The 11,984-nt window shown below is 42.6% G+C and overlaps 1 protein-coding gene and 1 pseudogene across 2 annotated transcripts in view; both read right to left on the bottom strand.

Annotated features, from left to right (window-relative positions):
* Positions 1-2,624: 2,624 nt before the first annotated feature.
* Positions 2,625-3,781, bottom strand: LOC126509657 (oligosaccharyltransferase complex subunit OSTC-like; annotated as a pseudogene).
* Positions 3,782-5,397: 1,616 nt separating this feature from the next.
* Znf326 (zinc finger protein 326) overlaps positions 5,398-11,984 on the bottom strand; it is a 58,438-nt gene continuing 51,851 nt past the window's right edge. For both annotated transcript variants that reach the window (XM_050155756.1, XM_050155757.1), the window contains exons 10-12: positions 10,259-10,389; positions 9,155-9,250; positions 5,398-5,917 (exon numbers count right to left, since the gene is read on the bottom strand). In XM_050155756.1, coding sequence (XP_050011713.1) covers positions 5,567-5,917; positions 9,155-9,250; positions 10,259-10,389 — 578 coding nt within the window. In that variant the 3' untranslated portion in view covers positions 5,398-5,566. The remainder of the gene's footprint in view (positions 5,918-9,154; positions 9,251-10,258; positions 10,390-11,984) is intronic.

The following is an 11,984-nucleotide window of genomic DNA, read 5'->3' as shown; positions in this document are numbered from 1 at the left end:
ACACCTTTCCTGAGACAAAAATGACGCTGCAGGTCTGGTAACAGACTGTACATGATGTCATCATAGGAACGACTCATGGTCACCACGTCCAAGGGGGGTTCTGCTGCTGCCACTCCCGGGCCTGTCAAGCACCGGGACCACGCAGCCGACTGTGTACTTGGTAACGCCATTTCAACGTCCCAGAGGCAAAGCCAACTCAACATACCCCCACTCTGATTTAGCATCTTCCTCCTAAGTCTAGATCTCTTGCCTCGGGAAACAGTCTCAGCATCTCTCTGAGTCTGGAAATAACCAGGGACAATGTAAGGGCTCATGGGGAAATACACAGAAGCTGGTAGACGTCTAAGTCAGTGTTTTCTACCTTATTCATTGTTTCTCTGTCTCAATACACTGCGACACTATTCTATCCATTCAAAACAAAACCAGGAACAGCAGGTTTGGAGAAAAACTCCCCATCCAGATGTAAGCTCCCTCATCAGAGTCGAGCACCATTTGTTCACCCGCTCAGACATTTTTCCTATGAATAAACTATCTTTTCAGGCTGTTATGCAAACAGCTTGGATTTTATGTATTTATACATGTATAGAGTTTCCCAAATGGGATTCTGGTATACAGTGCCGCTGGCTTTTTCTCTCCCAGGTCAGCATATGCAGCCCGCTTCTTTCCAGTGGCTGGAGCATGCTTGTCCCATCACTTAGCCGTTGTTCTCACTGATGAGGTTATTTCCAGCTTCCTGTCACTACCGGGAGCCCTGTGAAGACCAGCCTCAGAGATTTCAGCCGGGAGCCCTGTGAAGACCAGCCTCAGAGATTTCAGCAATTCCTAAACCAGTGCCTGCCCCCCGCCCCATTTGATCATTTCTGGTGCTGGAGGGCATCCTGCCACAGATGACGGGGCGAATTTCTTTTATGAAAAGCGTTGCACCATCTTCCTGTCAGAACAAAAAAGCATCTGCTTCAGTACAGCTCCCGTACCTTTTCAATTGGAAGCTAACAGTTACCCTCATTCCCAGGTCTTCAGACCTTAGAATTTCAGCAATTGTATCCTCTTTACAGACACAGCTAAATCCAAACTGCCCACTGCATCTGGGAAAGGACACTTCTTCACCAACAGAGGCCATTGCCGATCTCTGATATAACTGGAGTCAATGATTTAATAAGCTCTTGTGGCTCACCTGCATTTCTAAACATTCCTTCCGTTACTCTTCCGTTTCCTTACGCTATCTTTCGCCCTCCAGCACCCATCCCTGCCACCCTTAGGCTAAACTCAAACTCACAAGCTAGGCCCTTGACACTCCTGCCCCAGCCCCCAAACGCTACATTTACAGCTGTAGACCATGCTGTTTAGCTTCTGACTAACTTTAACATACCAAATCCGTCACTTTTTCCTTAGGACTTCTGGGGTGTGGATCTTGCTTAGAAAATTCTCTGTTCCGAAACCAGAAGTGACTTTGAGCACTGTTGTGTGCCCCTCCATCCCACTTGAAATTTCTGTGCACTGTGTGCAATGTCTTTAGCTCCTGTACCTGCTGTTTTCCCCAATGACTCTAACATACCACTCATGTGCATCTCTGGAAGTTCTTGCTGCACTGTTTTCTATGAAATAGAAGCTCCTTGTCCTCACTGCTTTGTAAGCTGCCTTTACACAAGGATTCCTGAGCCAGCTGCAACTGCATTGACCTAATGGCGTTGCTGTGTGTCCTTCCGACAGAACCTCTTGTGCAGCCAGCCACGGCCTCCGAATCGAAGCATCCCTTCCTACAGAGAAGGCCTTAAAACTCAGCAAATGTAGGGAGCTCAGAATCTTACACGATTCACAAAGTCTCTCCCCGGGGTTATGTGACAAGCAGTTTATGGGCAGATATGCTGTACCAAGGAGCCAAGAGGTTCTCTGCAGGAAACTCCAGGGATGCAAATTTCTTGAGTGGCCACCATGCTGGGGTGCACTTTCTGGTGAGGCAGCTGCCTTTGAGTTACGCTCTGTTAAGTGACCCCAACAAACTCACTGGTTCCCTAAGCTAGATTGGGTGAAATCACTTCCGGATTACACAACAGAACCCCCAGCTTTCCATCCGGAACCCCACCCTTCCTGGAAGCTAATTGGAAGTTCCCAGGGCTGCTTTAATCAGTAGGACTGAAACAGAGCAGTTCCAGGGCTGCTGTGAGGCAGAACCGAGCAGCCTCCTGCCTTCCCTCCTTCTTCCCTGGGTAGCTAGGCTCGAGGGGGCTGCCTGTGACATGGTGACGTGCTCAGAGGCCCAGCGTCAGCTGTTCAGATTTAAGACCAATGTTCACGTGTTTATTTGCCACCACTCGTGTGCTTGGTGCCAGAGGCCAGAAGAGGGTGATGGATCGATCCCTTGAAACTGGAGTTAGACAGTTGTAAGCCACATTGTGGGTGCTGGCAACCCACAGCAAGTCCCCTTCAAGAAAAGCAAGACACTTCAACCTTCCATAAGCCACTGTTATTTTTAACTTTTACCCATAGCCTATATTAGAACAACTGGAACATAAATTGATTAAAATACTTGAAACAAACTGACATATAAACAATCATTTTTTAATTAGAAAAATCATTTATTTCTGCTCCTTTCATACATCATATTGTCCAGGAAACAGTCTCCCGTGTGTGTCTGAAATGGCAGAGTGCCACACACACCGTTTAAAGGAAAAGCACCGCTGGAGGAACTGTCCAGTTGTCCAAGAATCTCGGCTCTCACCATATACTTCTCGATTTGTATTAATTTCTGAAAATCAGAAATACCATGTCCGAAAAATAACAGGGGGGTTGTAAAAATTAATCACTTTATTCAATACCAACATTTTAGAAAGAGTATTTTCTTTAGGAAATAAAAAACTAAGAAGACAATGCCACTTAACATAGTTGGTACAGAATAGGTCACCAGAAAAATACTGTAATGAACTTGTCTCTGTCCTAGCCTTCGTATGCTCAGCATGGCTCCAACTCTGTCTTCACCCTTCTCCAGGCCACACAAGGGAGTGGCTTAGCCTTCAAAGTTTCACTAACAGGAGCCAACCCAGGATTCACTGTTTCTTCTCAAAAGGCACTGACCCATCAGGTTGCCCTGCAATTTCATTCTCATGAATACTCTAGCCATGAAGAAACTCAGCAGGACACAAAAGCCAATGAAGAGAAGAAGAAACCTATTGAGTTTTAGAATATTTGGAGCATTGGAACGGTCCAGAATTATGAAACCTAAACCTCCCATTGTGAACAGGAAGCTAGATGCAAGTCCTTTCATAATATACTATCCGTTTACTCTGCAAGCCAAGAAAGCTACTAGTCTCTGATGTCCACGGTTATCAGTCCTTGAGCCAACACTTGGAGGTTCAGCAATAACATCACAGATTATTCCTCCGGTAATGAGGAAGTAAGACACCACCACCAGGGTGTACACCATCATGGCCGACGGCATGCACACGCAGGGCGGCTTCTTCAGCTTCAGGTTGGGGCATTCAAGTACTAAAAATGGGACGTGTGTGTGTGTGTGGGCACATGGAGGGTGAGGGCTGGCTCCTGTGGAGGCCCGAGGCTACCATCAGTCACCCCATCACGCTCATCTTATTCTTTGGAGCGGGGTCTCTCACTTGTCCACACAGCTAGTCTAGGCTCACCAGGTTAGTTCCTAGGATCTCATCGGCACTTTTTTTAGAGTGCTGGATTAATTATAGGAGGCTGACCCACACAGCAACTGTTCACACAGCTGCTAGGAACCAACTCTGGTCCTCATTCTTAGCCAACGGTTTACACACTGTGCCATTTCCCTAGTCCTAGAAAATTTATTTTCAAAAGCTTAATTTTGGCTGGGATGTGGCTTAGGAGCTATGAGTGCTTACTACACAAGCATAAAACCTGAGTTCAAATTTCTAGAACATAAACATCCAGGTGTGGGTACACACAGGCTGTAACTCCAACACTGTGAGGGACAGAGACAGGAGAATCTCTGGGGCTTACTGACTACCACCCTAGCCCCAGCTTCAGTGAGATCCTGTCTCAGGGAAACAAGGCGAGGCATGAGAGCATCCCACATGTATGTGGGAGCTGTGGATGTGCACAGGAATGTAATACTCACACATGTCTACAGGTGCTCAGACATTCATCAACTTAGTGTTTTATGTTAGTTGGCCATTTGATGCCTCAAACTTTTGAGAAGTTAACTTCATTAACTAGCGTCACCTGTTATGAAACTGTGGGACTCCTAGCAGTGGGAGCAGGGCTGGTTTTTAGGTTCTGTTCCTCATACTAGGCTGCCATGCCCAGATTCGATACAATGGGAGGAGCTTAGCCCCACAACTTGATATGCTTTATTGATACCCATGGGAGGCCTGCCCCTTTCTGAACAGAAGCAGAGGAGTGGATTTGGGGAAGGGGATGGAGGTAGGAGTGGGAAGAGAGGAGGGAGGGGAAACTGCAGCCAGGATGTAAAATAAATGAATAAATTTCACCCAAGTTTCCCAAACCCAAAAACCAACCTGTATCATTAACTTAAGAGTACAGCTCTTGATCACTAGGACCATGCCTTCTCAGTTGTACAGAATGCCATCTCTGAAGACAGTAACTTAAGCAGGCTAGTGTCCTGGACTCTTGATGAACATGTGGCTACAGCTCATTTTGTTTTTAAAGGAAAGAACTTGACAGAGTAAAGGAGAAACAATTCATTATTTTTTAAAAAACAGAAAGCTCGTCTCTTGGTTCTCCAGGTAAAACAGACACGACAAAAGAGCACACATTATTTGTATTAAATTGTATTTTCAGGAAGATTCCAAGGTTTGACATAGGCACAGAGAAAAGAACGAACTGAAGCTAGTATAAACACGATCAGTTACAGACTGACCTCTGAGATGTGTTAGAAAACATACAGTAGTCACACTTTTTAAAAATATGATTGAGGAAAAATGTTTCAAGTCTTCTCAATCACTTAAAATACTTGTGAGCTAAACTCATACATTAAGGCAGATATTGATTTTTAAATACTTATTTAACTGATGAAATGTTTAATCTGCAATCAAAAGAGAAAGTTTTGGTTTAAAAAAAAGAAAACATTTTATTGCTACAAAGGTAACTGTACACAAAAGCTGTTAAGCCATCTTAATGCTGTTATTCAATGTAAAAACAAAAACAAAAGAGAACAAAAAACCCACAATCAGGACAAAATACTTGCCCAATCCATCTCTTCTAGAGTAAGAATCAAAAACTGAATGCACACTTAAAGGTTCACTCCCAAGAGCAGCATTTAAGTTAAATTGATTACAACAGATAGAGCAACAACACACATCTATTATCCTGAACACCAATACAGTAATAAGAATTAAGCTTAAAAATCATACAAACAATTTATCATATCTAAGTTTGGTATCTATAAAAACTAAACTGAAATCATCTTAACTTCATTTTATTAAACAAGTGCCAAACGTTTAGAAATCATACAAAAAAAATTTTATAGGTGGAATGCATGCAACATGGTATCAATTAATATCATAATCTATTAAATGTCTTCTCTTTTCTACAGTAGGACAGGTGTAAAGCTCCACTCAGGTCTAACACACTACACCTGACTCTGCTCACACTGCTCAGCAGGACAGGTGGCAGACTCCTCCTTCCCTTCCCCCTCCCCCTCCTCATTCTCTGCTTCTCCCACGTTCTCATCCCCTGATTCTGCTGTTCTCTCCCCTCCCTCTAGATCTCCTTCTCCCTCCACTACTCCAGCTTCCCCTCCTTCCTCCTCTTCTTCCACCTCTTCTGTTTCCCCCACTTCCTCTACTTCTTCATCCTCCTCCCCCTCCTCCTCTTCCTCGTCGTCCTCTTCAACGGGTTCATCAATCTTCTCTTCGTCCTCTTCATCCCCTTCTATCTGCTGATCCTGAGAATGATCTTGAATTTCAAAAGGATTCTCTCCCTAAACGAGAGAAAGTGGCACTTACAGTCAACACATTTGTTTTTCTACCAGTGATACTTGCTATGTCATGAAAAAAATAGTATTTGAAGTTCTTTTTACTTTATGAGAAGCATATTATGTACTTTTAAGTATCTACTTCATCCCAATGTGAGTATATAATTTATTAGTTATTTTACATACCATAAATTAGAGCACTCAAAAAGTCAAAATTTTGAACTGTAATTCCTAAAATCATACCATCGAAGCAGAACTGTGTGTTGTAATACAAACAGCAGCTGATGCAGACGATCTGCTCAAATACACCTACTCAATGTGCTTCTCTCTGAGGTCTCTTCAGAACTCAGTAAGAACCAAGTATCTCGATTTGTCCACTAGGTATCATGCTTTACATATTTACACTTCTAAAAACTAGACAAACATTTATTTGACAAACATTCACGGGTACAATTTTATCGTTTTTATTACTTTTATCTCCTGGGGTGTGTGTGTACACAAACATGTACGTGGAGGCCAGACAACCAGCAGCAATAGGATTTCTCCTTTCAGAGTTCAAGGATTGAATGCTGATCATCAGGCTTGATGGCAAATACCTCTATCTGACTGCGCCACCTCCTCAGCCCTACAATTTTATCTTAGTGATTATTTGGGTTAGGTCTCCTATAAACTGGTCATACTGGAAGACTATAGAATAAGGGAAATGAAGAGGCAGTGAAGCTTATTAAGCAGAATCTACTAGGGCTGGTGCTACCTTGTAAGATGGATCAGACAGATGTGGGACATTAACAGAAGAGGTGCATTAGGATGGGGAGACGGAAGTGGGTGGGTATGCCGCACACAACTAGAAGCTGAGGTCTGAATGTTTAATAGGCACCTATAAATTTTCAGCTCAAATAGAGTGCTCAAGTGAAATATTTACATTAATAGATGACTTGCATTAAGCCGACAGTGAATTAGCGTCCCACATGGGACAGCCTAAAGTGGACTACAGGAATAAAATCCTGAAGCAGCCTATACAGGAGCATGAGTAAGAGAAGAACACTTTCTGCCAAAATCATAGCTTAAAGAAAAAATGATAAATGAGTAGTGTTAAACAGTAAAACAGATAAAGAGTCCATCATTATTAACAACTAATGAAGAAGGCTCCTAAGTATTTAGTTTTGCATGTTTTAAATATAAAGACCTTAATTTTTGTGTGTTTGTATATTGCATGCATGTATGTTCAAGTGTATGTGGAAGTCGGAGGACAACTTCTGGTGTCATTCCTCAGGACCGACTGACTGTCTGTGCACCATGATTTTTGAGGCAGGGTCTCTCCATAGCCTGAGGCTTGCCAATTAGGCTAGGCTGGCTCAGAGAGCCCCAAGGACTCTCCTATCTCCACCTCCTCAGCACTAGATAACAAACAAGCATCCCCATGCTCAGCTTTCTTAAATGGGTTCTGGGGCTCAAACTCAGCAAGTGGTTTATCAAACGAGCTAAGTCTTAAGCCCCAGTAAGTTGATTTTAAAGCACTCTGGTGACTGATCACTGATAACTCTAAGTCTGAGGAGGAGTACAGCCATGGCAGCTGTCCAAGGACACGTCTCTATCACTTGATGGACCCACTTCCTATTGAGCTGACAGAAGGCACAGGGAAAGAAAGTTGTCAGTGCCTGGAGCTCTTTCTTACCAATAGTAATGTCTAGTCACTCAGAACTTCTGATCAAAATCGCCAGGTAGAAGCCTAGTAAGAAACACTTCAGGAGCTGGGCAGTGGTGGCACTCACCTATAATCCCAGCATTCGGGAGGCAGAGGCAGGTGGCTCTGTGAGTTCAAGGCCAGCCTGGTCTACAGAGTAATTTCCAGTACACCCAGGACTATACAGAGAAACCCTGTCTTGAAAAAAACAAACCAAAAAAACCAAACAAAAAAAAATTAGAAAGGAAGAAAAGAAAGACTTCAGGGTATACTAATTTGAAAAGCTTGGGAAATTAATTCAGAAGGTCTTTAAAAGGACTTGGGTAGTTTTCTACTTAACCACACCTTTCAAAAACATCCTGATGACACTCTTCCAGGCGAGAACTATTCAGTCACAGCACATCATAGGAAGTGAAGAGCCTATGGCAGGGCAAGCTATCTTTTGAAGTATGGTAAGAAAAGGTAGTGAAAAATGCAGGAGCCAGAGTCCAGGAAAAATGAGGTCACTGTTTAGTTTAGGAAAATCCTAAGCAACATAAGATCCAAAGGGAGTGGGAGAATGATGAAACCAGACCCCCAGTGAAGGAAAAAATGGCAACAAAAGCGAGGGACCATATATAAATACACACAAAAATCTATGGTAGAAACTCACGTTGCTCTGTATCTCCCTAATGCAAAAGAACATGGAAGTGGGGAGAATCAGGATGAAATCTGGGCAATGTGAAAGAGGGAAGATTTGAAGTAGTAACTGTGAAAGGCCCAAGACAACCTTAAAGAACAAAAATCAGACAAATGGGTTGGGGAACTAGATCAGTCATAGAGTGTTTGCCACATAAACATAGGGACCGTGGTTTGAGCCTCAGAACTCAAATTTAAAAGGCAGGTCTAGTAACACGAGCTTATTATCCCAGAGTTGAGAAGGTAGAAACATCAGTCTCGAGAAATACGCAAGCCCCAGACCAATCACAGGTCCTGTCCCAAAAACAAGGTGGATGGCTGCTCCTGAGGTGACATGTTCAAGGTTGTCCTCTGGCATCCACATCCACATCACCGGAAGCATGTACAATCTCACATACAACACATGTGAGTAAAACTAACATTTTGATCTTCTTTACCTGTCACTGCTTTATGGTGAGGGAAAAAAAATCTGCTACCCTGTCCTTTGATTCCAATAATTAAGGAGAAACAATATGCTACCTATAAGCAAAATAGTAAGTTTACAGTTCTTCCCAGTGTGTGGTACTGTACTTATTTTAGTATCACACTATGACTCTATCACCATTTTAATTATACAACAAAAAAACACTTCCTAAGAAGCTTTTGTTGCAGGGCTGGAGGAGAGATGGCTCAAAAGTTAAGAGCACTGGCTGCTCTTTCAGGAGTCTTGAGTTCAATTCCCATCAACCACACAGTGGCTCACAACCACCTAAAATGAGATCTGGTACCCTCTTCTGGCCAGCAGGCATACATGCAGGCAAAACACTGTCTACATAATAAATAAATAAATCTTTTAAAAAAAAAAGAAAGAAAAAAAAACCCGCTTTTGTCAGAAGTCTTACCTTAACAAAGCGCTCGTACCTCGCCTTCACGATTGGATTATTTAAGATGCTTGTAGCAGTCAGCACACTTTCTCTTTTTATTTGTTCCTTATAAGCCTGGAAAAACAGGACACAGTGAGACACTGGAAAGTTTAGAGATGTAAAGTGGTATTTTACACTCAAGTCCCTAGATTTAAATGACTTTTTATAAAAAGTTAAGCTATGAATAGCTATAGCGACTGTGCTTGTAACCTAAATCATTCAAGAATTAAGACCATGAACTTTCATAAGCCAGTAAAAACAGCATTCCCAGGTTAAAGTCTATCAAATTTTGTCAAAATAATCCAAAAATAACCAGTCTTCTTCCGGGTTTCTAAGTTATCACAAGAAGTATACAGAGGAGAAAGGGTAACAGCGTGTGTACCAGCAGACAGCATGGCTCAGTGTGTCAGCCTTGGGTGTGTGGGATTCACTTCATTATAAAACAGAAATTTAAGACTCAAGTCTTCTATTTAAATTTTAAGTCTTTAAATACATTTTACATAAGAACACATTTCCTGCATATAAGCACTCATGTCTCTTGAAGGAAAGCCCAGCACGAAGAGCAGAAATGTGCACTGAGGACAGGCAGGCAGGTGCTCAGGGATGTTCTATTCTGACGTCATAATTAATAAGCACTAATGCTTTTTCCAAAACCATGAGAAAAATAAACGAGTTGTAATAAATGCTGAATCTTTAAATATATTTCTCCAGCTACCAGAAAAATAGGCCAGTCATAATAAAAACTTCCTTTCCAATTTGTTCTAACGCATACATGTTCACAAAACCATTTTGCAGCAAATTAAAAAAAAATAAATGAAAACAACTAAACTCTGATTTCCTGAATGCTCACCATCACCACCCCCTGTCGTACCGGGTGGGTACCCCATGTTAGTTAACTGAACCCTTAAACAACAGTGCCGGTCTCAGCTCACAGACAGGGAAAGTTCCATAAGGAACTTGTTCTGGAGCCGTGACCACAACTGGGACACAGCTGCTTCCCAGCAGACATGCAACTGCTCCCATTTCAGATTAACAGCACAGGATTATGAAACGATGGCCAAAGGATAATTTTTAAAAACTTACCTGCTTCCCTTTGACATGGTCAGGAGACTTTAGGTGCTGCTGGACGGAGCTATGGAAGGCAGGGATGTAGACGCTGCACGCACTACAGTGAACAGTCTCGACTTTCATCATGTGATCATCCGCAGTGACACCTACAGAACAAGCGCGTTAGGACACGCCCTCACACTCTTAGTTTTGACAAGTCAGGACCTTACTCATTCATCTGTATTCCTGACACCAGAAGGATCGGCGCATGTAGGCTCATATCAAGTTCTTCCTCACATCTCATAGGGAGTTAACGGTAGTTGTGGATACTGTAAACCAAACTCCAGTCCTCTGCAAGAGCACCTGTTTCTTCATTGCGACATCGACTCTCCGGCCCACATCACAGTCTCTCATCGGTTACTCACCTATGCTTAGAACTCTTTTAGTCCATAGCCTCAAAAAAAATAAAGCTAAATGGATGCTATTTTCAGTAAAATAAGTTTCCGTTGTTATAAACATGAGTGGGCAGGAAAAGCTTTTTGCTGTAAAGAACAAAAACATCCATTCTCAATCTTCAAAATGATCATGCTAAAAGGACCCTGAGCTGGAAACAGCACACAGGTAGAGCCTGGCTCTTATCACTAAGTGCAGTGGTCTGAGTGAAAATACGCCCCACACAGCTTCCAGGATCTGATCGACTGGTACCCTTGGGGGTGCTGTCTGAGGAGGTTTAGCTTTGCTAAAGGAAGCATGTCACTGAGAGCAGGTTGTCAGTGCTTACAGCCTAAACCTATTTTCAGCTTGCTTTCTGCTTACGGTACAAGATGTGAGCTCTCGGCCTCTTGTTCCTGACACCGTGCCTGCCACTTGTTGCTATGCTTTGTTGCTAGGAGTTTTAGCCTTATACTATACACAATGAAATTATGTGATCACATCATAGAATCCAAGAAAGAAAAAAAAAAACTAAAACTAGTCAGGAAAAAAAAAATACTACAAAATATTCAGAGAACATGTAAGAACATGCTTAAAGGTTTCAGAGTATGGAATCAAACAAGAAGGAAAGGTTGAACAACAGAAGAATTAATCCTACGAATTTCAGAGAAACAGAAGAGAGCTGGAGAGAAGGCTCAGAGATTAAGAACCAGTAATGCTTTTTGCAGGGGACCTGAGTCTGGTTCTCAACACCTATGCCAGGGTTTTTTTCTGAGTAACTCTAGCTCCAGGGAATCTGAAGGCCTCATCTGGCCTCTGTGGACACTGCAGTCATGAACATGACACCCCTTGCCTATATAGTTAAAAAATAATAAAAATAAAATAGAGTTAAGAAAGACAGAGGGCAAATTAAAGAAGGCTCCATCTAACGCATAGGTTCTTGACCTGTGGGTCTTGACCCCTTTGGGGTCGCCTATCAGATATCCTGCATATCAGATATGTATATTACAGTTCATAAGAGTAGGAAAATGACAGTCATTAAGTAGCAATAAAATAATTTTATGGTTGAGGGGTCATCATAACGTGAGGAAGGAATTTTCCCATAGACCAGTAGTTCTCAACCTTCCCAAAACTCCGACTTTTTAGTATAGGTCTCAAGCTGTTGCGACCCCAACCCATAAAATGATTTTATTGCTACTTCCTGACTATAATGTTGTAAAGTGCAATGTAAACACTTCTGAGACAGAGGTTTACCAAAGAAGCTGGAGCCCACAGCCGAGAACTGCTACTCTACAGAGAAGAAGAAGGAGGAGGAGGGGGGGGAGGGGGG

Source organism: Alexandromys fortis, unplaced genomic scaffold, assembly GCF_014885135.2.
Source record: "Alexandromys fortis isolate MF-2015 unplaced genomic scaffold, M_Fortis_MF-2015_v1.1 scaffold_87, whole genome shotgun sequence".
NCBI lineage: Eukaryota > Metazoa > Chordata > Mammalia > Rodentia > Cricetidae > Alexandromys > Alexandromys fortis.
Note: the sequence above shows the minus strand (reverse complement) of the source record. Positions and strands in the feature narration are given on the sequence as shown.